The sequence below is a fragment of the Anomaloglossus baeobatrachus genome, chromosome 6 (assembly GCF_048569485.1).
Source record: "Anomaloglossus baeobatrachus isolate aAnoBae1 chromosome 6, aAnoBae1.hap1, whole genome shotgun sequence".
Taxonomy (NCBI): domain Eukaryota; kingdom Metazoa; phylum Chordata; class Amphibia; order Anura; family Aromobatidae; genus Anomaloglossus; species Anomaloglossus baeobatrachus.
Genome location: NC_134358.1, coordinates 261,667,670 through 261,693,071, shown reverse-complemented (window position 1 = coordinate 261,693,071; position 25,402 = coordinate 261,667,670). Strand labels below are relative to the sequence as shown.

Genomic DNA, 25,402 nt, shown 5'->3' with positions numbered 1-25,402 from the left:
CATATAGTTCTAATCTATAATTGCAATGATAACATACTTACGTAAAAAATACATTTAAGCAAGAAATCTTTAATTTTAATCACATTAAAAAAGAAACCTTAAAATAGCACTGTTTTATCCCTTCATCTGAGAAGTTAACATGCTACGAGAGCAGAAATATAGAAATGCCTTCACCAAACATTAAATGTTTGATTTGCTCCTGAATCAAGTACAGTGCCATAATCCTCTTATATCATCAGCCTAGTGCCTATAATTATTATTCATGAGTACTAGACCTTCTACTACTTTTTGTTAACCAAAGCGTAGACCGTAATCCAAAATCTAGACACATAAAAAAGCACCGACAATAGCAGGACTAATAATAGAGGGAATGCATCTTTAAGATCTTCACAGACCCGGCTTTGCTCAAAGCTATCCAGATGCAGAAACACATTATGGGTTCACAATGCAATATTACTCGAAAAGTCTGTTAACCTTCAGGCGCTGGTTGACCCTGTATCTAATGCATATCCAAGAGCAGCTGATTCAGTCCTTTGCGTTACAACCAAATACAATTTCAGACATGGCAAAATAATCAAATGCCAACGAAAAATGCAAGGGACTCACAATCCAATAATAATTATATCATATCAGAGATTAAATAAATTTCAGATATAATTACTCCTGGGGAAAAAATGAGCACTTTTTTAAAACTTTGATATATAACCTGTATATTGTGCTACGTCTTGTTGAGAGGTCTCGACTTGCAAAATATTGATTATTAACTAACAACAAAAGTGTATGAAATTATGAAATGAGTCAATGAGATATATATATATATATATACATACATATATATATACACACACACACAAACAGTGTGTACATATATATATATATATATATATATATACGCACAGTATATACAGTGCAGTGTGTAATATATATATATACATATATACACACACACACACAAACAGTATGTACATATATATATATGTATATATATATATATATGCACAGTATATAACAGTATATACAGTGCAGTGTGTAATATATATATATATATATATATATATATATATATATATATACACACTGTATATATATATATATACTGTATATATATATATATATATACTGTATATATATATATATATATATATATATATATATATATATATATAGCACAAGCATAGTTGCAGCCTATAAAAAATAATTTTTGGATTGTATACCACCAGCAACCAGCACTGAAAGAGAGACCCTGATAACCCTTTAACAACTTCATATTAATTATATTGATAGTATCAGCAGTATATGAAATATTGTGGTAAAAGCAGATAGCTGGTGCTACTGGTGGAAGGTTGCTTTGCAAGTAGATAATTCAGTAATTGAGAGAAACAACAAAATAGATGTCGGTTATATTGGCAGATTTTGACACGTATTACCGATACAAAATTGAAAAAAATGAAAAAGTTACAGAAGTTGTTGGTTAGCAACAATCTATGGTAAATCAAGGAGCAAAAACAAGTGTAAGGACCCAGTCGCTGGCCAAGAAAACTATTGTTGCAAAACACAAGAAAGCTCTTGTATAATGGCTTACAATGGATTAGGTGAACCCAGATTTCCAAATGTCCTCACTCACAACACATTAGTCTGTTTTTTTTTTGTTTTTTTAATGATCAAGTACAATATGTCACAAAAGTGAGTACACCCCTTAATTTTTTTGTAAATAGTTTATTATATATTTTCATGGGAAAACACTGTACATTGACTACTTTACATTTGTCCCATGAAAAGACAGAAAAATATTCAAAACAATGCGAGGGGTGTACTCATTTTTGTAATATACTGCGTATCAATGTAATTCTAGTCAATATGGAAAATATATAGCGCACTTACCTAAAATTGTCCAACTAACAATTTGGTTCAGCAATGGTAGTCCTTGTTTGGCAGCCAGGCTGGAGTGGGTTGTGCTGACTACACATATGGAAACTGCAAGACTTATCATCTGAAAAGTAAATGGAAAACATTATTAATGCAGTAAAGAAAATCTAGAGCAGAGAAGAAGAAACCCTTCACTTTCATTGGTATTTATATCTATAAAGAGCTATAGGAGTATAAAATAACTGTTTTGCTTTTTTTCCCCAACGACTAATGAAACATAACTAAATTAATCCAATTATGCGTTTCATATCAATAAAATTATGTAACAGTGATCTCAAAACAGGGGAGCGTTTTTTAAATTATTCTAATTTAAAGGGGTTGTCCAGGACTTTTATAATGATGGCCTATCCTTAGAATAGGTCATCCGTTTTGATCGGTATGGATGAGATACTCGGCATCCCTGTTGAACAGCTGTTCCCACAACTGGTGGTGGCCAGATGTGCTCAGTTGAGGAGCGGAACTACACAGCTCCACTAAATGCACAGTGGTCGTATCCAGGTATTGCAAATCCACCACCTAATAATTTGAATAGGAGGCAGATATGCAATACCTTGCCAAAGATACAGCCGCACAGCTCCACAACTGAGCACATATGGCCGGACTCAGAACCGGGAAAAGCTGATCGGCTGTCAGTCCCACATTGATCAGATTTTACTTTTCAATTCTAAGGACAGGCCAGAAATGTGAAAGCCAAGGCAAAATTCTTTAAAAGTGCTGTGTTTTGTATCATCCAACAGAGAAATGTAATACTAAAATTATATTTACAATCAATTTTCATTAATTGTAAAAAATAAGTTTATTGTTAACTATCAATGTTTTTATAAACTTAAACTGAGCAATCGATCAGAGATAAATGATTGCTACATGCACACAGGAAGGCTTACAGTATCTCGGGGGAGGGTTCCCCTTTTTACTTGAGATCCATTTGAGCAAAAAAAAACTCTTTTTAGAACTAGACAAATAGTGATACATAGAAGATCAACATTTAAGACCTTGGATGTGGCTATTAGCTGGTGTATTATGTGAGCCAGGCACAACACTGTAATTGGCATCAGAAAGGAGCATTACTATAGTTAACCAAAAGTTTCTGATAACTAAGCACTATCATCTGCACTAGTAACAGTAATTAATATTAGTAAAAAATTAAAAACCTTCATTTAAAACATTTTTAAATTATTCAACTCTGCAACATGAAGTCACACTCTTTTACAGCAGAGTAAAAACAATCCCGTCATCATTTTTGGAGTACAGAATTATATATATAGGCTCCACCTACAGTATAATAACACAATCACATCTATAGAAAGCCTTTCCTCCACCGAATAACCAAATCTATATGCACCATCAATGGTAAAATAACATAATTGCATCTTTAGGACCCCCACACTATGTTAAGAAATACATACAATGAAGAGCAAAACGGTAACAATGTTTTGAACTTTTGACTTTTAAGCTTTATATCTCACCATCCATTACAGCTTTGAATGTGAGACTACCATCATTTTACAGACAATCATATTGGCAATCTTATACATGACTTTCACTTGCAACTATTTAGCATAGGATTAGTTACACAGATTCTTGTCATGTCACTGCATTGTTACTGTTTTTCTCCTGGTGTTTGAAACATCTTTTTCGTCCAGTTTACTACAAATTACAACCTGTCCTCAAATTCCCTAATATTTCAGTGTGTCATTAGGTTGATTACCAAGTGAAAGGTCACTGGTTTAAAATTGAGAAGCAGCCATGAAGAAGATTTCCCAAAAAAAAGAGAAACAGCATCATCCAGCTCATTGATAGCGGCCTCTTGGACAAGAAAATTGCCAAACTGCATCATGTAAGTGCCTGGATAGTGGAAGAATACGACATGAAATCCGTCCATCTATTCAAAACCCAAGAGGTGGACGTCCAGAGAAAATATAGCAATCAACAAGTAGGCTCATAACAAATCAGATCTGTCGCGAGAAGCACGGACGTGGAGGTGGCTCGTATGCTTCATAATATTGGTATCACAGATATCCATGCAAGCACTGTGCAACACACGTTACACAAGTCTTGAATGGTGGCCTGAAAAAAAGGAAAGAAGCCACAACTTCAATATTGTCGTAAGTGTTGGCTGGAGTTTGCAAAAAAATGGATTACCGTCCCTAGGGACTTGTCTAAGCACCGGTTGCCGGTGCGAAACAGCTGTCGTCTGTGGGTGGTCGGTCTCTCCCCTCTGTCCTGTTATGCCTGTCTCACGTTAAAAGTTTAATACAAATTTTCTGCCTGATTATGGTGAGTGCCCTCTGTTCTCTTTTTTGCTATATTGTTTACCAGTTTACTCTGTGAGGTGCACCCCATATGGCAGATCCATACTAGTGAACGCCAGTCTCGTGGATTGAGACAGGTGAAGATTTGCACTAATTGCCGGCTGGAAGCTGTGTCCGGTTTTTCCTTCTCCTCTACTTAATAGTTTGAACTCTCATGGGTGCAAATGGGTCTGGAAGAAACAAGGGAAAGGGTCTAACGGATTCAGAAACTGAAGTAACTGTCAAGTTAGGTAGAGGAAGCCTGATGATACAGAGTTGTTTCACAGCTGACTACATTGGATACTTGACCAGGACCGATGGAGGTCTCAATACTGAGCTAATGTGAGTATCCTATAAGATGAGTTACTTCATACACTTCTAGTCCAATAACAACCCAAAGCATACATCGAGATTGGCAAAGTAATGGTTCAATGACAATTAAGTAGCGGTGATGGATTGACCCCCACAGTCCCCAGACCTTAACCCAATCGAACACTTGTGGGTAGAGTTGAAGAAAAACCTGTTAACACACCCAAATGAGTTGACCAGTACTCTGAAAAGAAACACTAAATTTTATAAGACTTGGAAAATGTAGTTGGATACTCTGGGATTTCCCTCCCCCACATTACTTCAAGATTGTGTAATTGATCAATCCATGCTCCTCATAAGTGGATGGTTAGTTATCAATATTTATTTGTCGCCTTTTCCCAACATCTCCTGGTCGATTCTACCTGATCTAGATCATTATTGTTTGGTAACAATTAGTTACTAAACAGTTTGAGTGAGTGAGTTTAGTATAGAATATAGGAGGCATTAATATTAATATTAAATCTACTAAAATAATCTCTTCTAACAAGATATGTAGTATGTACAAACCGCAGGTATATTGTTTATCGTTTGGATGTATGTGTGTTAATTTCTGGTGTAAAAAAAAACCATTTCATAAAAATGAAACTGATTATCAAAAAGAAGAGACCTGGGATCAGATTTTGTTTGAGACATGCTTGAATCTGATCGGGAACATGGTCAGAAAGATTCCGGTAGTGTTGAAAGCCAAAAGGTGGATTTACAAAATACTAACCAAATAAACATTTTAATTTGGATTTTTAGGAGCAAAAAAGCAACAATGCAGTGTCATGACAGTACAACATAATTGTATATCTAGGCCACACACTACAATAACAAATACATCTACAGGCCCTCTCAACAGTAAAAAAAAAATAAAAAATAAAAAACACATGCATTAGGCCCCACCCACAGAATAATAACATAATCACATCTGTGGGACCAGAACACTATAATTACAAATACATATATAAGACCATTCAACAGTCAAATGAAAATAACATCTCTAGATCCTCCACAATACAATAACAAACATCTAAAAGGCCCCATGCAACGGCCGTGAAGACAGTGACTATTAATGCAGGGATGGGGATGTGGATCCACTGGGCTACGGAGCAACTATTTCTCTTAGGGGTGTACTCACTTTGTTGCTATTGGTTAAGATATTAATGGCAGTGTGTTGAGTTATTTAGAGGGCACCAAATGTACACTGTTATACAAGCTGTACACTGACTACTTTATATTGTGTCAAAATGTCATAACTTCAGTGTTATCCCATGAAATTATATAATAAAATATTTAAAAAAAATATGAGGGGTGTACTCACTTTTGTGATATACTGTTGGCATTTCCAAAGAATAACAACATTTGTAGGCCCCACAGTTTAATTCTATTCACAGCCATTTCTCCAATTTACTACATAATCTCCAAATTCACAGCCTCCTCATAGCAAAATTAGATCCATAGGCCCCCACAGTAAAATACCATTTATAGACCCCAACTATAATAACAACCATAGACCCCTCTATAGGATATTATCAACCATCATAAGATCCCCTTCTCCCAGTGTACTATTATATTCATAGCCCCTACCTCACTGTATAAGATTATCTGTAACCCCTTCCCCCCCCACAGTATAATTTTAGGCCCCCATCTCGCTATAAAATCACCTCTGTAGTAGTCCCACACACAGAATAAATATATTTATAGGTCATCCTGCCCCCTACAGTGTAATCTCATCTATAATGTCTCCATAAGCTGCCTCCTCCCTCTCCCTCACCAAACACACCAGTGCATACCGCCACGCAACTCCATTCTTCTGTGGCAGGCAGCATCACGCTCTTCTACAGATGTGAATAGTGTGCTGTATGTCCGCTACAATACACATAGTAAGTCACAAATGGAAACAAGACTGGAAAGTCTTGTTGTCATTTGAAAATTCTAGAACTCATTGGCGACCATTCTGGAGGACTATATAATGTATAGTTATACGCATAAGACGTTTTTTTAGATGGGTAAAATAGCCCTTGAACAATAGTTATTGCAACCTCTGGCACCATGCAATATATAACTATGGCTACACAACATGACTTTGCTCAATCGTAGGGATCGGCTTTGTACATCCACAGCATGAATTAAGCACAAGATACTGCCTGTGGATAGAAACTGAACTTCATACGCTAAAAGTAGAATTTTCAGGTCAGGTCCATAGAGGGTTTTAGAGAAGCAAATCTATTTCGTATTTGATTTCATGGGAACCTTTGCAACAGCTGCAGAAGTTTAAAAGCAATTAATAAACTTAGCCGCTGTATTTCTCAAAGGCAAATCTCTGACACCATTACATGATGCGGCATCATTTTGCCGAGGTGATTAACCCTAAATAGATGGCGAAAGTAAAGACATTAGTTTTCATTTGCAGATGCCGAGAATATTTTCTTAATAGAAAATTCCTTTAATTCCTGAGGCAACGATCAAAATGTCAGTCTCAACAAATACTAAAAGGTCAGTTATGATCTGATAAGTCTTTGTTATGAGAAAGTGATTAACGCAAACCTCGGGTATTCCCTGATCAATTACAGTTCATTAGAAATTATCAGACTCCCAATTCCTCCGTACAGTAAATTTCAAAGAAGCAGCAACATAACATGAATCAGAAGCAGCGGGATGAGTCTGCCGAACAGTTTGGATGGAAAAAGTAGCGCGTAGCCTTCATACTGTGGGACTACCAATGACCCACTTTCCTACGCCCTTCCAATTACTCTTCTAAACTTGTATGTTTAGCCTTTCCCTGAAGAAAATTCTTCCAAATGGATGATTGATCCCTTTTTAACAACTTTGCAGATTTTGTTTTTATATTTAATGTAACCTTGACTATACTTTATTCATAATTCCCCTCAAAAGATCACATATAACATATAAATAAATCCCAATAACCAAATGTTGCAAATGTTGAAACCTTTCTCTATCCCCATAAATTTTCTCTTTCTCATTTTCAGAAATGTAAAAAAAACAGAGCCTATAGCCAGGGATGGGGGTAAAAGTAAAAGAAAAAGCTGTACTTACAGATTTATTCACCCAGTCCTCCAGCACCATAGTCTGGTACCACAGATTGATGAGGTCGGTGATAGGCTGCAGCAGTCATGTGGGGTATACAGGATATCATCATAGCAACCAGGTACACAGGAAGACCAGTGGAGGCACTGAAGTCGTGGGGCCTTGTGCCACCACCTGCTGAATGCTTTTGCCCCCTCTCAAGTACCCCATTGTTATAACATACTTTAATATCACATTCTGCCCACTCATCCCTATTTCTGTTAAAGCCACCCCCAAACACACGAGATGGAAGATATCTCACCCAACTCTCGCAAACACAGGAGCACTCACTTTGCTGAGCACTCCTGTGTTTTCTATGAGAGAACTGCTGTCAGACATCTCTGGCGCTTAGCTCTAGGAGAACAGAAGGATCTGCAGTGAGAAATTTGGAATGCCGGATTCTGTCATGTAAAAAAACACTACTAAACTGAAGATATAGGGTTGATCTGCAAGTTATAGGGAACCTGTTAGGACCCTATACCCTCCAACCCAGCAGTACTTATGGTTGTATTCCCAAATTCCATCCCTAACCAGCTCTGTATAACGCTATAACACTATTCACTAATATGACTGTTTAAAGAAACTAAAACTAAACCTCGCATTCCCTATGCTGATTAGACCTGTGTCTAGTCACAGGGGCATTAGTTCCCCTGACTAGTTGGCCCTTTTATCGAGGTTATAACGCCCCTGTCGACGTGATAACATGATTTCCACGAGCCTGCGTCACCGCTATCTTCTGTAAATCTCAGTCTCACCCTTCTGCTGGCCCGCCAGGGATTAGAATTTTTGTGACTTTGGGGCATCCAAGTCCAACTATCCCATCCAGCAACACCCAGTTTGTTCCCTGAGTCAATTAGACTGCATAATTATCCTTCAAATGAAGACTAGTACACTGCAGGATGCTGATGCATTCCACAAATTAACATACAGAACGAGGCACTGAACAGTCTGACAAACAATAGCTAATGACTTTTTATTTACTAAATAAAGCACCAGGGAATAGGAAGAGTCGAGTAAAAAGCCAAGACAAACAGATGCGCTAATTCTTTGGTGGCTGTTGGCTGCTATTTCTAGTCTGGGAAGGGCCCAATAACTATGGGCCTTCCCAGTCTTAGAATACCAGCCCTCAGTTGCCTTCTTTTATTTTGTCTGGGTAACAAAATTGGGGTACTGTACTATGTTTTTATTAAAATATTTGTGTAAATAATTAAAAAAAGCCACATGGGGTTCTTCTAATTTAGATACACAGCAACATAACGCACACAGCTGAGGGTGCAGACACCAGCTGTCTGCTTTATCTGCTCTGGGTATCAAAATATGTGGGACACTACGTCATTTTTTCCAATTATTTATTTTTACACTACACTTCTGGAACCCAAACAGCTACTGTGAGAGCAACCAAACACAGACACCGGCAATCTGACTGCAACCAATCATAGACACTGTCAAAGAGGGTGGACAGTGGAAGCAATGAATATTCATGAGATTTAATGAGGGTAACCGGAAGCAGTGTGACAGCTGCGCGAAGACTCGGTAAGTATAATGTCCTTTAATCCCCATTTTGCTTACTTTTGCAGCCCCCTAGCCCTTACTAACACCATTTTAGAACATTTAAGTTCGGGTTCCCATATTCTTATATGGGGTTCAGGGTATAAGCTCAAGTCGATCCTGAACTGGACTTTTTTATAACTTTATTTATTTTAAGGCGGGCTTTGCATGTTGCGACATCGCAAGCCGATGCTGCGATGTCGCACGCGATAGTCCCCGCCCCCATCGCAGGTACGATATCTTGTGATAGCTGGCGTAGCGAAAATTATCGCTACGCTAGCTTCACATGCACTCACCTGCCCTGCGACCGTCGCTCTGGCCGACGACCCGGCTCCTTCCTAAGGGGGCGGGTCATGCGGCGTCATAGCGACGTCACACGGCAGGTGGCCAATAGCGGCCGAGGGGCGGAGATGAGCAGGATGTAAACATCCAGTCCACCTCCTTTCTTCCGTATAGCCGCCGGTGGCGGGTATGGAGATGTTCCTAGCTCCTGCGGCTTCATACACAGCGATGTGTGCTGCCGCAGGAACGAGGAACAGCATCGTACCTGTCGCGGCAGCGTAATTCTTAAAAATTCGGAGCCTGCAACGATGATACGATAACGACGCTTTTGCGCTCGTTAATCGTATCATCTAGGATTTACACACGATGTCGAAAGTGACGCCGGATGTGCGTCACTTTCGATTTGACCCCACCGACATCGCACGTGCGATGTTGCAACGTGCAAAGCCGCCCTAAGTCCGACCAGACACACCAAACCGAAATATTTGCGGGTTCACCCATCTCTACTTATGAACATACTCTTAAAATGGATATCATGTATCAAACAGTGTGAAACAAAACAGTCCTCTTGCTCATTTCAGCCAATCTTAGGCAATATATTTCCAGAGCAGTTAAGAACAGAGGTGAGCACTCTTAACCGACTTGTACAAGTAACAAAGCCACCTTTTCTCTGTAGAAGTATTGATAGAAGTCTCAATATAAAATAAGAACATAAAAATCCAGTCTCCCGGGGTTCTGTAATATGGCGACTTATGTGTTTTTTAGTTATGCTGACCTGACATATGTGTAATCTGAAATCTCTCCTTTCAGCAGCTCCTTCTCTCTTCTTCCTAACCCACCAAAGAGATGCCAGGGAAATGAGAAGTGCTAGCAGTCCGGCGCAGGTGCTGTATAAACAAGACAAGCAGCATATTAATCATCACATTCAGCAATGCAACCATGTAATCTTTTCACATCAGGCTAGTAGAGCATTGAAGGCACATTTCATGAACATTGCAAAAGCTGTTTATTGCCAGCTGTCAGTTATTACTTCTAGAGCACAAAGCCGATATATTCTGGGATGTAAATATGTTCATACATTTCAGGCATTTCATTCAAACCTAGATGTCCTATTACAAGCAAGTAAGCATGAGCAGTGGATTACTATCACATAATCTGAACATTTAATAGACAGCAATTACTCTCTGTGGTGACCGCTAACAGGAGCTTGGGTCGGTGCAGTAGAAATCACTAAAATTTATTCTGATTAGGTCATATGAAGAAGATGATATATGCATTTAAAAGTGTCCCAATGATAAAACCTCTTTATTATAATAAATGAGAAAAACTAAAATGAAACTAAACTTTTAAATAATTTCATTTAAAAGCGAATCCGTCATCAGGTTTTTGTATGTAATATGATGTAGGATCAGCATTACATTATCACGAGAGGACTAGTTGTCTTTTGTCATGCAGTCCTCCTGTTTTATGTAACCTCGCCCCCACAAATGAGCAACAGATTTCGGGTCAATGTAAAGAAACAAAACATACAGAAAGCTGTCAATCAGTGGTGTGGGTGGGATTATACAGAGCTCAGCATTCAGAGAACTGCTATATCTGTGGAGATATTTTTATTAAAATGACAGCATGCAGACGAGTAAGTGACACATCGCTAGAATCAGAGTCTCTGCACTTACACCATACTACTCTTAGATCATATGGCAAACACGTGGCAACAGAATCCCTTTAAAGAAAATTTCTCAAGCTCCTTTTAAGCACTGCTTATCGGGAACTGACATCCCCAATAAAAGCTCAGATCCAAGGACAGAAGCAATTAAGCTTATGCATGAGTGTGCACAGAGCAGTGTACGGGCTCAATAAAAAGTCAATGGATCCACTCTGTGCATATTTATACATAAACTTAGTGCTTCTGCACCTTGGTTTGGACAGGCAACCGTTGATTAACAACATATAACCTCAAAAGCTTTACATTTGCTGAGATTGTGACAGGTTTTTGTTTGGTGACTTTTAAAGCCGCTGCTTAAAATTATGAATTTCTACATGCAAAAACATGTACAGTATGTGACAAAGAACATAATCATTGTAGCCGTCATAGTCCATGAGTTACTTAGCTCAAAGGGAAACAGTCATGTCCCCAATTGCTATTAACCTGAAAATATGGTGTTAATCTGCAGGTTAACAGTTTTCAAATTGTCTCTTCAGGGAGGAAGGAGATGAACTCTGGCGCCACCTATTGGAGGCAGCAATCCTAAAAGTCAAAAAAGACCCCTTAATGAGTCTTGTCATATAATTTAGGATTTATGCCAAGACTCGTTAAAGGGTCACTTTTGACTTTAGTATTGCTGCTTCCAATAGGTGGCACTAGAGTTCGTCTTCTTCCTCTCTGAAGAGACAATTTGTGTATTTCCCAGAGGAGCATTGCGGCTTGAAGTCTCCTCACTGGCATGCTGGAATGGTGTGTCGGTCCCCGTAGGGAGAAAAGCTTCCCCTTTACACCCCGTCATAGGTTAACAGTGTTGTAAAACTGTGTGACGAACACCCTGACAGCCTGGCTACCAGATGGAAATGAACTTTATTCCTCCTGGCAGCCTAAGGATTTCAGTGATAGAGGCAGGGCTTCAGTCACTGCTACGTATATCGTGAGCGATGGCTGTAACCACGTACCAGCAATAACTGACAACCGGCTCAGCTGTGCAGGCACGGTTGTCATTCATTGCTGGGAGCTGGACAGAGACGCTGCTCACTGAACGGTGACAGAAGCTGAGCCTCTATGACTGAAAGTCAGAGGCTGCTGGTAGGACTAAAGCTCATTTCCTTTAAGTAGTCAGGTTGATAGTGTAGCTTTAGAACGCTCTTAACTTACAGATTAATCCCATATCTACAGGAGAAAAGGAATCTTTAACATGTCAGGTTCCCTTAAATTAATAATTGTGTTAATAGAATATATTATACAGCATTGCACATTTCTTTCTTCAACTGTGCAGAAGGTTTTGAAAATCAATGACTTAGTACACAGATTTCTAATCTATATCTAAAACACAAGACAGACTTTATTATCAGAATGAGAACAGTTTGTTGATCTCTTGGGCATAAAAATGAAGCTTGAAATCTGAGAAACTGTTTATAGAAATCTGTTTCTTTCTAATGGGCAGAATTATTTAGCCTTAGCCCTTACATAATTATTTAGCTTTGAGCATGCCCAAAAAGCATCATGGCAGTGTGCAATGGGCAAGAGCATGCCAGACCTATAAAGGAAATTTGTCAGCAGGTTTTTGATATGTAAGCTGAAGACAGCATGTTGCAAGCAATTTAGGGATGCCTATCTTGTCACAGTCCAAACTGATGTTTATTCGCTATGTTTGTTTAAGCAGCAGGACTCTTATCAATGTCAATGTACAATCTCTACTGAGAGCCTGGTGTGGGCGGGGTCAGTTTTTTCAGCTCTACTACATGACTAAATCTAAAAATTCTGATTTTGTCAGAACGCCTGCACCCTACTATCTAAGTGATACATCGTTGGAATTAGGCTCTCTTTCCCTACATTATGCTGCTCTAAGGTGAGGTAGCAAAACTCTGGTGACAGATTCCCTTTAACCCTACAGTATTGAGTTCCTATTTCTCTTGTCTTTTAATGTTATCTATCCTTTTTTTTATTGTTTTTATTTGTAACTTATATTCTACATAAGTCTCATTTTTATTAAGAGCAAATGTGAAGACCAGATCTTTGCTAGAATATACAGATTTACATATCATATATTAGTAGATGCAAGTTTTTTCTTCAAGGTCAATGAAAGTCTTAAAAGTAGTACACCTACATAAAAAAAAAATGCAATACGTGCTAAAGAAAATGCAGGAGGCACTAATAAAAGCTGAAAAGCATAATCCGAGCTTTTTAAAAAATAAATAAATAAATTTAAAAAAAATTTTGGACTTATTTTAGACCCAGCTCTGGGCAAATTTTCTCTGATATACATTTCGCAGGCATATTAGGTTATTAGACTTCTTGTGGACCAGAATTTGTACCCATACGATATGTGTGTTCCAGCTGCTCTCTAAGAACCATGCCAGGAGGCAGCCCAGGATATTAGACATAAGCCCGCAGCTGCTCCAGAGTATTACAGCTATGTATTCATACACTTAATAAAACCATAAATACATTTTCCTACTAAAAATAAGCATATGGGCTCAAGAACATATTTCATATTGTATAAATATAGAGGCCAGGTCTATTTTCTTCTCTAAGTGAACTTTTCAGATACTATTTGTTCTAGCCTCGCATTGTCCTAAAGGATTATCAAGCTAATATTAGAGCACATGACATTTGTTCTGACAACTGGAACCAAAGCTCCATATTATTAACAAGCTAAGCAGGGTCCTACAAAGGATGACAAAGTAATCTCCAATTTGTTATAGCTTATTTTTTTGTCCTTAGTGGTAAGCACATGGGTTAAGAGGGAAGATGTGCAATATTTCAAGTGGGAATGCATGCTCTGAAGAATTTGCTGACCTTCGGTATATGGTTCATTGCTTCTTATAATGAAAGATGGAGACAGCTATTGTGAATAAAATATATTTTATATATATATATATATATATATATATATATATTTCCATCTGTTCCATAATGAAAATGAGATAAAACATTTGAACCATCCGTCTGTTAAGAGCAGAGAAGCGGCACTGCTGACCAATGCTCACACATTAACCAGTGACATACAGATGTACCAAGGTTTCTTATAGGCATAAATCCTATATACCAATGTAAAGGCGGTAACAGTAAATCATGACAGAAAGTGTTAAAGGAGTTGTCTGATTTAAAAAAGAAATTATGTATGTACTTAAAAAATACAAAAAACCTGAGGCATAGTCAACTTCCAGGGTATTCACAGACCACGACCGGTTGTCTGCGTCTGATGGCTGCTCCGTTCAGAAGTCAGAGGACCACTGCAGGCTGTGAGGATGACTACAAGAATACGCTAATATTTTCTCATGACTCCCTGCTTAGAGACACCTCTTTTTTCCAAATGCATAATGCCAAGCTAGATGCATCTTTAGATACTTTTATTGAACTTTATACAACTCCATGTTTTTTGCAGCAGAACTTTAGTATAACTTGGTCTATGTCTATCTAAAAGGGAATCTATCACCAGGTGGTTGCTACCTCATCTGGGAGATGGGTAATGTAGGGAAAGAGATCCTGATTCCAATGATGTATCACTTAGTTTAGTGGGTGCAGCAGTTGTGATACAATCAGAGTTTTTCATTGTAGTAGAGATCAAAAAGCTGACACTAGCCTCATCCCTGATTAGCAGTTTTCTGTCTACATTGAATATTTACAGAATGGTGCTAATCAGTGCGGTTGGACAAGGATTCACATTGGCACCTGTGAACTGAATACAGCCTTATAAAGTAACACGTCTTTAAAACAAGTGTCTCAGCCCCTACTTCATCCTGCCTTCAGATAACATATCAAAAACCTGCTGACAGATTCTCTTTAAAGGGAACCTGTCAGGTAATTTATATGCTCTAACCTAGAAGCAGGGTGATGTGTAGCCTAGTAACCCCTTCCTGCCCATCCCTGTGTAATAATATTGTGGAATGTGCATGTATAAAAATATGTTCTATTACTTACGTGTACTCTTTGTAAATGAGCAGAGGCTCTAGCCCCATGGGCGTTGCATCGCCCTGCGGGTGTCTGCATGTTTTCCGTGGTATCGCGCCGCTGTGGGCGTGATACCAAGGATTTACATGAGCGACGTTCCATCGCTCCTTGAGATCCCACGCGTGTGCACTTACCGTTCCCGCAGCTTTGTTATCCGGGTGCTTGCTTCTCGTCTTCAGACGCGCACTGCGCATGCTCAGAATACTCCTGCGGTTCCGGTCATGCTACTAGGTTAGAACACATAAATTACCTGACAGGTGCTCTTTAAAACCTTCACGATCTGGCATGTAGCGGCACATTCTATTTGTAAGAGACTTCCCGACCCTGGATGTACCACTATGTCCTGGTAATCGTGGAGGCACAGGAGCTGTGCCCAGCATGATGGCCACTGGAAACTCAGCTTTCTCAACAGCTGAGCCATGGCTCTCACAGCCAGGGAACTCATTAACCCCTTATACTTCCCAGATTGCCACAGCTCTAGGGCGATCGCAATGAACCAGATAAACGCTATGTAAAAAACTGGGGGTAAAAAACTCATCAAATACTTAATGTGTGCACAGGTTAACTCACTAGTGTTAAAAGCAGATGTTTGCTGTGTAATAGAATTATCATGTGATGGGAATGAAGCAGGCTCAGCTCCTGTGCCTGCATCAAAGATGAGTACCTGACAATATGTAATAATACATCATATGTTGGTTAAAGGTTAAGAACCTTGCTTATAAGTAAAGTGTGGCATCTAATAAAGGAGGAGAAAAAAAAAATATTTTCCCCTTCTCATTTATTTTCATCCCCTCCATATAGTAGAACATCAAGAACTGGTTTTCCCCCAGGGCCGAGACCCTTTTCTTTTGGTACAGGCAATGACATCTATCTGAATGCAATAGTTTATAACAATGTATTGTAGTCTATAAGTGAAAACACATTGTTTCTTCATATGTTTTGTACTTAAGATTGGGAAAATAATTAAAGTATACACGGTGTCTCAAAAGTAAGGAAACATCTATAAAAAAAACAGTTTGCAGACTGTGATCCAGTTTTAGACAAATGGGGAGACCTCTTTAGCCATATTGAGTTCTGCCATCTTAGAGTCAAATTCAATTTATCACATGGGATGGTAATTGTATGACACATAAAACAAGTAGAGAATGTCACCAGAATAACAATGGTGCGCTTCATGTTACTTTTTTATTACGTCATGATTTTTTTTTATGTACACTTTATGTGAAGGATGGTGTTATTCCATTTTTGACATTGTCCTTTCTGGTGAACAAAGCAGACGTGTTAACATAGAAGATTTCAATGAACATTACCCAAAAGGGTCTCCCATTGTTCACAGTCTAGTTGGCAAACTTATTCCTTATTTGAAGCAACAGGATCTACTGGTAATAAATTAAAAAAAAAAAACCCTGTGGATTTATCAATTGTAATTTTGGCATTCAGCAAGAGCCTACAACACAGCGCTGCCACCTATCGCTGGAATATGAAGTTATCTGTGCCTCAATACAGCAAAAGGGACCATTAAAAAATTCAGGTACTAAAAGCCCTAACAGATGATGAGCCAGACTGTCAGAATACGCAGAAAGGGGTGACACAGTACCTTCAAATAAATCCTCAAAATCCTTAAAGAGGTTGGCCACAACTTTAACATTGATAGTTTACCTTAGGATAGGTCATTAATGTCTGATTGGCCTGGGTCTGACACCCCGCACCCCGCCAATCAGCAGTTTTCTGTGCCGGTAACATGCCGCTGGAAGAACTTAGTTCTGGAGCTGCCTCATCAACTGATAGCAGCCGTAGCCGGATACTGCACTTTCGCCTCCCATTCAAATCAATAGGATGCGGATCAGTTGATGGGGCAACTTCAGACCTGAGCACTGCTGACTGCCTGCTGCCGCCACCATCGAGAACAGCTGATTGGCCGGGGTGCTGGGTGTCGGACCCTGTCCGATCAGACATTGATGACCTATCCTAAGGACATGGTATCAATGTAAAAGTAGTGGACAACCCCTTTAACCCTAGAACGCGCAAGCAATTCAATCTACCATAGAAAACAAATGACCTAGCAGGCCTTCGAGGCCCCAGTTATGCGTTCTAGGGTTAACAAGTGCTGTTCAGCGATAACTAAAAGAGCAACTTCACTATGGGTAATGGGAGGCCTGTTTGAGGTGAAACTGGCTGGAATCCTCAGCGATTAAATATATGCCTCCATTACAAATTAGGACAATCTCAACATATTCTGTGTGGGATACGTTGCCTGTACAGAACAAAAATCAACATATTAACATGCTAATTAGTAACACAATGTTAATTTAAAGAATGCCATTGAATTTCAAGCAAAATTCTGTAACACAGTACTGCGTCACATGCTTATAGTACTACGGTTCTGAAAAACTGAAGTTGAAGATGGAGGCAAAAATGGCATGATTTTGGGGACATGGCTTTTCCTTACTTTACCCTTCATTATGAAATGCATTCTCAGCAATTTCCCAATAATTATATTAAAATAATCTGTAATGATCTTTAATAATGAGTTCTTTTGTGATGACGCAACTATAGCAGAAAAATGTTACCGCTTTGTGTTATTCAGCATTCGGCGGTGATGGCCTCTAAATCCTCTACTACAAATTTCCTTTATATACAGATTAAGAGAGTTGTAAAACCAGCTTTGCGCAGCACATGCTTGATTGTTTGCTACAGGGCAAACATTTGTACTATATTCACTTGTTATAAAATAAACGGGTATATCTATAGCATGAAATAAAAGGGCCACTTCAGTTATCACAATAAACCTATTTTATATGGTTATGCTTTTAATCTACTTGCTGGGAAAGCACTCTGCCCCCGTTCTTTCCTTTCAATTTGTTAGCGGCAAGGTTTCTGCCGTGTTTCTGAATCAAACCCGTCACTTACACAGTGCTAATATTGATTTGCCTTTGATTTTTTTTTTTTTTTTTTTTGAGTATGAAGCTAGGAGATTTAGAGCATGGAAAAATCTAGAGAAATTATTTCATTAATTTCAGTAAATAATAACATTAAGAAGTGACTGTATAGAAAGGAACATTAAGCATTTTCTAATAACCGTTCCTTCCATTAAAGGGAACCTGTCAGGTCCCCTGTGCACCAAGAACCACGAGCCGTTCTGTGCACATATCCAGAATCCCTGCCTAACTGTCCCAGCCTTTACAGGTGTACATAAAGACATCTTTAGAAAAAGTATTCATAAAGATAGTTTATAATATGCTAATGAGGGCAGTGACTAGTCGCAGGGGCATTCGCTTCCTAGCTAGTTGGCCCCCTTAGCATGTTAGCACGCCCCTGTGGGAGTGCTAACATGTTTTACAACAGGCAGCATCATAGCAACGTGACACAAAGCCACACAGCTTTGTACCCATTTAACATTTAACTTCTTTGACTCCGGGTGTATGCATCTTGGCTTCAAAGAGGCTCACTGCCCATAATCGGAAGTCACCTGCACTTCCGGTCATGCGCACTAGTCAAGAGCCGAGTGTATGTGTCCTGGCTTCAGAGAGGAGTAGTGCACATGACCAGAAGAGCAGATGACTTCCGACTATGGGCAGTGAGAGTCTTTGAAGCCAAGACGCCTACACATGGCGTCAAAGGAGCTCAATGCTAATGGGTACAAAGCTGCGAACATGCGCGACTTTGTATCATGTTGCTATGATGCTGGGAATTGTAAAGCATGTTAGCATACCCACAAGCTAAATGGGCCGACTGGCTAGAAAACTAATGTCCCTGCGACTAATCACAGGCCTAATTAGCATCTCATAAACAATCTCTACAAAATACTTTTTCTAAATATCTGTTTATGTGTGCTAGTAAATGCTGGGACGTGTAGGCAGGGATTCCACTTATGCACCCAGAACTGGTCATGGTTCTGGGTGCACTGGGGACCTGACTGGTTCCCTTTAAAGTGAATCTGTCAGCAGGTTTTTGCTCCCCCATCTAAGAGCAGAATAATGTAGAGACAGAGATCCTGATTCCAGTGATATGTCAATTACTGAGCGGTTTGCTGTAATTTTGATAAAATCAAATGTTTTCTCTGCTGCAGATCTAGCAGCTATACAGAGCTGATGAATACGCTGGACTACCTCGCAGCACGGCAAGTAGTGCTCTAATGATAAAATCAGCAATAGATTATCAAAACTACACTAAAGCTGGGTTCACACATAGCGACAGCGACGTCGCTGTTACGTCACCATTTTCTGTGACGTAACAGCGACCTTGTAAGTCACTGTTATGATCGATGCTTAGCTGTCAAACACAGCAGACGCTGATCATAACGGCACGCGTCGCTGTACTACATGTGCAGAGAGCAAGGAGCCGGGCATACTGCTTAGCGCTGGCTCCCTGCACTCCTAGCTACAGTACACATCGGGTTAATTACCCGATGTGTACTTCAGCTACATGTGCAGGGAGCAGGGAGCCGGCACTGGCAGCTAGAGCGGAGGACGCTGGTAACGAAGGTAAATATCGGGTAACCAGGGAAAGGGCTTCTTGGTTACCCGATGTTTACCCTGGTTACAGCTTACCGCAGGCTGCCAGATGTCGGCTCCTGCTCCCTGCTCGCTTCATTTCGCCGCTCTCTCGCTGTCACACACAACGCTGTGTGCGTCACAGCGGGAGAGCGACAACCAAAAAATGAAGCTGGACATTCAGCAACGACCGGCGACCTCACAGCAGGGGCCAGGTCGTTGCTGGATGTCACACACAGCGACAGCGACAGGACGTCGCTGCAACATCACAGAAAATGGTGACGTAGCAGCGACGTCATTGTCGTTGTCGCTGTGTGTGACACCACCCTAAGCAGCCCAGTAAGTCACACATTGCTGATATCAGGATCTCTGCCCCCTAAATTATACTGCTCTAAGATTAAGTGGCAAAAACCTGGTGAGAGATTCCCTTTAAAAGGAACCTGATAAGTCCCCAATTTCCTCCAATTCATCAGCTTTGGTACATTTATATATAACTACCCTGCCTACAAAAGCCCTTTTTACTGTATAACTGATTACCATGTGTGTAAAAAAAAAAAACCTGTTTTTTAATTCTGTTTTCAATATGCAAATAGGTTTCAAACTAGTCAAGACGACATTAGTTTTTTCAGACTGGTTGTATAGAGAGCAGGGGGAGCTGTTTAACAAAATATTGAAGGAAAACGCACTTCCACTTTGCTCCTTTAAAACATTTTCCTTTTACTCAAAATATCATTCAAAAAGCTTTCAAAAATTAGTATTCCACCAACACAGGCAGCCTGTATTCTCGTGGAATACCAATTTCTAAGGTTTTTTTTTAATGCTATTTGTAATAAAAGAAAAATACTTTAAAGAGATCTAACCAGCAGGATTTTCAGATATAAAGTAAAGCCAGTGCTATATTGGCTCTAGGATGGTGAATGTAAGCATACCTTTTGTTCTGAGATTGGATGTTTTATTTCAGAAATATGTGCAAGTAAAGTTACTAAATGTACTGCTATGTGATTGACAGGTGCAACAGGAAGGGAATATTTGGGGTAGAGTTTTGCTATCTATTCCCGCTTGTGTGCCTGCATGTTCTTGGTGAATGCTAGATCAGGGGTCTCAAACTCAGCTGGGAATATGGGCCGCGCATAAAAAAAAAATATATTTGGGGGGCTGCGTTCTTTACAGAACAAAGTGACATTTTTAGTAATACTAAATATTTTTTTCAATAATACAAATACATTTTTTTTTAATAATACATAATTATTTTATGGTACGGTTTTATAGCGATAATGTGCACTTTTTTGTTTATTATAGTTCTCATCTTGCAGCAATGTGCCCCATACTTGTACCCATCCTGTAGTAATGTTCCCATCTATGTTCCCATTCTGTAGTAATGTGCCCATCCTGGTCACCATCCTGTAGTAATGTGCTCATCCTGTTCACCATCCTTTAGTAATGTTTTTATCTTTGTGCCCATCCGGTAGTAATGTGCCCATCCTTGTCCTCATCTTGTAGTAATGTGCCCACCCTCGTCCCCTTGTAGTAATGTGCCCATCCTGTAGTAATGTGCTCATTCTTGTCCCCTTGTAGTAATATGCCCATCCTGTAGTAATGTGTCCATCCTGGTCCCCATCCTGTAGTAATGTGCCCCACCTTGTAATAATGTGCCCATTCTTAAGGCCGCTTTCCACGCAACGACATCGCTAAAGCGATGTTGTTTGGGGTCACGGAATTCGTGACGCACATCCGGCCTCGTTAGCGATGTCGTTGCATGTGACACCTACGTGCGATCAAAAAAGTTCGCAAAATCATGCAAAATCGTTTATCGTTGACAAGCTCCCCTATTCCCAAATATCGTTGCAGCTGCAAGTGCGATGTTGTTCGTCGTTCCTGCGGCAGCACACATCGCTATGTGTGACACCGCAGGAATGACAAACATCACCTTACCTGCAGCCGCCGGCAATGAGGTAGGAAGAAGGTGGGCGGGATGTTATGCCCCGCTCATCTCCACCCCTCCGCTTCTATTGGGCGACCGCTTAGTGACGTCGCTGTGACGCTGAACGAACCGCCCCCCCCCCTTAGAAAGAAGGCGGTTCTCCAGTCACAGCGACGTCGCTAGGCAGGTAAATAGTGTGACGGGTCTGAGCGATTTTGTGCGCCACGGGCAGCGATTTGCCCGTGATGCACAAACGATGGGGGCGGGTACGCACGCTAGCGATCTTGCTAGCAAGATCACAGCATGTAAAGCGGCCTTTATCCCCTTGTAGTTATGTGCCCGTCCTTTTCCCCTTGTAATAATGTGCCCCTCCTGGTCTCCTAGTAGTAATGTGCCTATCCTCATGCCCATCCTGTAATAATGTGCCCATTCTTGTTCTTGTCTGCAGGCACGTGGACCCAGTGCCGATCGCGGACAGGCACCGGGGGCCACAGTAGTCAATGCTTTTTTCATTTTTTAATGAACTGCTGGCACCGCGCAGAGCTCTCTGCAGCCCTAAACCAATGGCAGCCGCTGGCCAATCAGAGTCCAGCGCTTGACATCCTATCACTAAGTCAGCTGCTGGCCGGTGATTGGCTGACAGCTGCCTTAGGTATAGTTCTGCACTGCAAAAAGCTTCTCTGTGTGGCAACAGAAGTTCATTCAAATGAAAGAAAGTGCTGACTCCTGCGGCCCCCGACACCGACTGCGATCGCCACGGGGTCCATGGGCCTGCGGGCTGCAAAAAGAAGCCAGGGGGGCCGCATGCGGCCCGCGGGTCATGTGTTTGTGACCCCTGTGCTACACTGTATGGGCTCCTTCCAGGTATAAGTAATTTCTGTTACTTGATAGGGGCGTGTTCGAAATGCAGCCCATACTGTCTAACATCTACAAAGGGCAGGCAGGCAGATGGGCAGAAATAGATAGCAAAACCCCACCCACATATGCCTGTCCCTGTTGCACCTGTCAAATACCAGTGCATTGCTGGAACTTTACTTGCACATATTTCTGAAATTAAACCTCCAAACTCAGAACAGAAGGTATGCTTACATTCAGCATCCTAGCGCCAGTATAGCACTGGCTTTACTTTATATATGAAAATCCTGATGGTTGGTTCTCTTTAAAGGAACAAAATGGATGTGCAGTTTTCCTTCAATATTTTTTTGATACACGTTGTTACATTGTTAATTTACAATAGAACTGGCACCGGTTGGACAATGCAAATTGATTTCAATGCAGACGTTGTAAGCTCTATTGGATGGTTTTATGTTTTTAGGGTTAGGCTAGTTTCACACTTGCGTTGGACGGGATCCGTAGCATTGCGTTGTGTGACGCATGCAACGGATGCGTTGCATATAGTGGCACAACTCATGCTACAGATCGTACAAAATAACGCAATCCGTTGTAGTTTTTTTTCCTTGACTTTACACATCTGAGAATGTGCAGTTGTGTAAAGACAGCTGCGTTAACGGAATCCGTCAAATGACGCATTCTAACGGAATCCGCCACCATAGGCGTCCATTATAAAAACAACGGACGCCTAACGGATTCCAGCAGGTTGCGTTTTTTTGACACTCCGCCAAGCGCAGAAAAACGTTACATGCTGCGTTCCATCCGCCCGACGCAGCGTCAAAATAACGACGCTGCGTCGTCCAGCGGATGCAACGCAGACACTTGCGTTACAGTGCGTCGTCCATACAAGTCTGTGGAGAATAGCGCAGTGCGTTAACGGACTGCGCTATTCTCCATAGTGACGGAATGCACTGAAGGCAAGTGTGAAACTAGCCTTAGCTCTAACATTACCTATTGTGACTGGTCTATCCTTTCTTATCAGCTGTATACAGAGGTCTTATTGGTCATTGTTATCCTGTCTGTTATAATAATGACCTTTTTGAAAACTCAACCTCAAAGGACACCAAGCATTAATCTAAAATAGCCATAATGGCAAATGTGAAAATTGAAGATTTATAATTTTGTTTTCTAATACAGATTCCCAAGAAGAAATACATTTAACACAATAGCATGATTTAAAAATAGGTCATTATCTGATAAAAATCCTTTAAATAGAAGGCATAAACAAAAATTTCTACATTATCAAAAAAGTTAATGTATGATTAATGAGACCACTGACTATTCTTATGTGGCTTTCGCTAATGTGTGATACTAGTTTATATTAAAGGAAGTCTCTGGGAAAACATTGCATCAAAATTTTTGCTTTGCTGGATGTCCATGCATTTTATGCATGATACATTTACAGATATTCTCAAGGTAAATGTGCCAGAATTCTAGATATCTTGTGGAAATCTGAATAAAAAAAAGTGACTTGTGCAATATTTATTATGCATTTTAGACACTTTCTACACCTTGCCCCACAAGGAAGCAAATGGAATACAAACGTGAAATCCTTTTTGACCCCTATACCATCAGGCTACCATTAATCAACTTACTTCGATATATTAGAAATATGATTTTATAGGTTACATTCAGAGTACATACAAAATCTACCATCCAAATAGCCAAAACTAAACTTGCCAAAGAAAGTACACTTGCCTAATCCGGTCTCTTAATGATACCACATGTACCAAATCAGGAATCATTTACGACTCAAAATGAAATACAAACTTCACAGATATCATCAGCACATACAGGATTGTTAATCATCTGTTCCAATAACTCATCATAGCATATGCCATGCTCACGGCGAATGTGGTAATATACAGTTAGGTCCAGAAATATTTGGACAGTGACACAAGTTTTGTTATTTTAGCTGTTTACAAAAACATGTTCAGAAATACAATTATATATATAATATTGGCTGAAAGTGCACACTCCCAGCTGCAATATGAGAGTTTTCACATCCAAATCGGAGAAAGGGTTTAGGAATCATAGATCTGTAATGCATAGCCTCCTCTTTTTCAAGGGACCAAAAGTAATTGGACAAGGGACTCTAAGGGCTGCAATTAACTCTGAAGGCGTCTCCCTCGTTAACCTGTAATCAATGAAGTAGTTAAAAGGTCTGGGGTTGATTACAGGTGTGTGGTTTTGCATTTGGAAGCTGTTGCTGTGACCAGACAACATGCGGTCTAAGGAACTCTCAATTGAGGTGAAGCAGAACATCCTGAGGCTGAAAAAAATGAAAAAATCCATCAGAGAGATAGCAGATATGCTTTGAGTAGCAAAATCAACAGTCGGGTACATTCTGAGAAAAAAGGAATTCACTGGTGAGCTTGGGAACTCAAAAAGGCCTGGGCGTCCACGGATGACAACAGTGGTGGATGATCGCCGCATACTTTCTTTGGTGAAGAAGAACCCGTTCACAACATCAACTGAAGTCCAGAACACTCTCAGTGAAGTAGATGTATCTTTCTCTAAGTCAACAGTAAAGAGAAGACTCCATGAAAGTAAATACAAAGGGTTCACATCTAGATGCAAACCATTCATCAATTCCAAAAATAGACAGGCCAGAGTTAAATTTGCTGAAAAACACCTCATGAAGCCAGCTCAGTTCTGGAAAAGTATTCTATGGACAGATGAGACAAAGATCAACCTGTACCAGAATGATGGGAAGAAAAAAGTTTGGAGAAGAAAGGGAACGGCACATGATCCAAGGCACACCACATCCTCTGTAAAACATGGTGGAGGCAACGTTATGGCATGGGCATGCATGGCTTTCAATGGCACTGGGTCACTTGTGTTTATTGATGACATAACAGCAGACAAGAGTAGCCGGATGAATTCTGAAGTGTACCGGAGTATACTTTCAGCCCAGATTCAGCCAAATACCGCAAAGTTGATCGGACGG

At 40.1% G+C, this 25,402-nt stretch overlaps 1 protein-coding gene across 3 annotated transcripts in view; it reads right to left on the bottom strand.

The window, feature by feature from the left end:
- Positions 1-25,402, bottom strand: part of PIGN (phosphatidylinositol glycan anchor biosynthesis class N) — a 478,983-nt gene that overhangs the window by 117,805 nt on the left and 335,776 nt on the right. For 2 of the 3 annotated variants that reach the window (XM_075314844.1, XM_075314845.1), the window contains exons 19-20: positions 10,261-10,372; positions 1,882-1,990 (exon numbers count right to left, since the gene is read on the bottom strand). In XM_075314844.1, coding sequence (XP_075170959.1) covers positions 1,882-1,990; positions 10,261-10,372 — 221 coding nt within the window. The remainder of the gene's footprint in view (positions 1-1,881; positions 1,991-10,260; positions 10,373-25,402) is intronic. The other variant, XM_075314846.1, reaches the window with a different exon arrangement.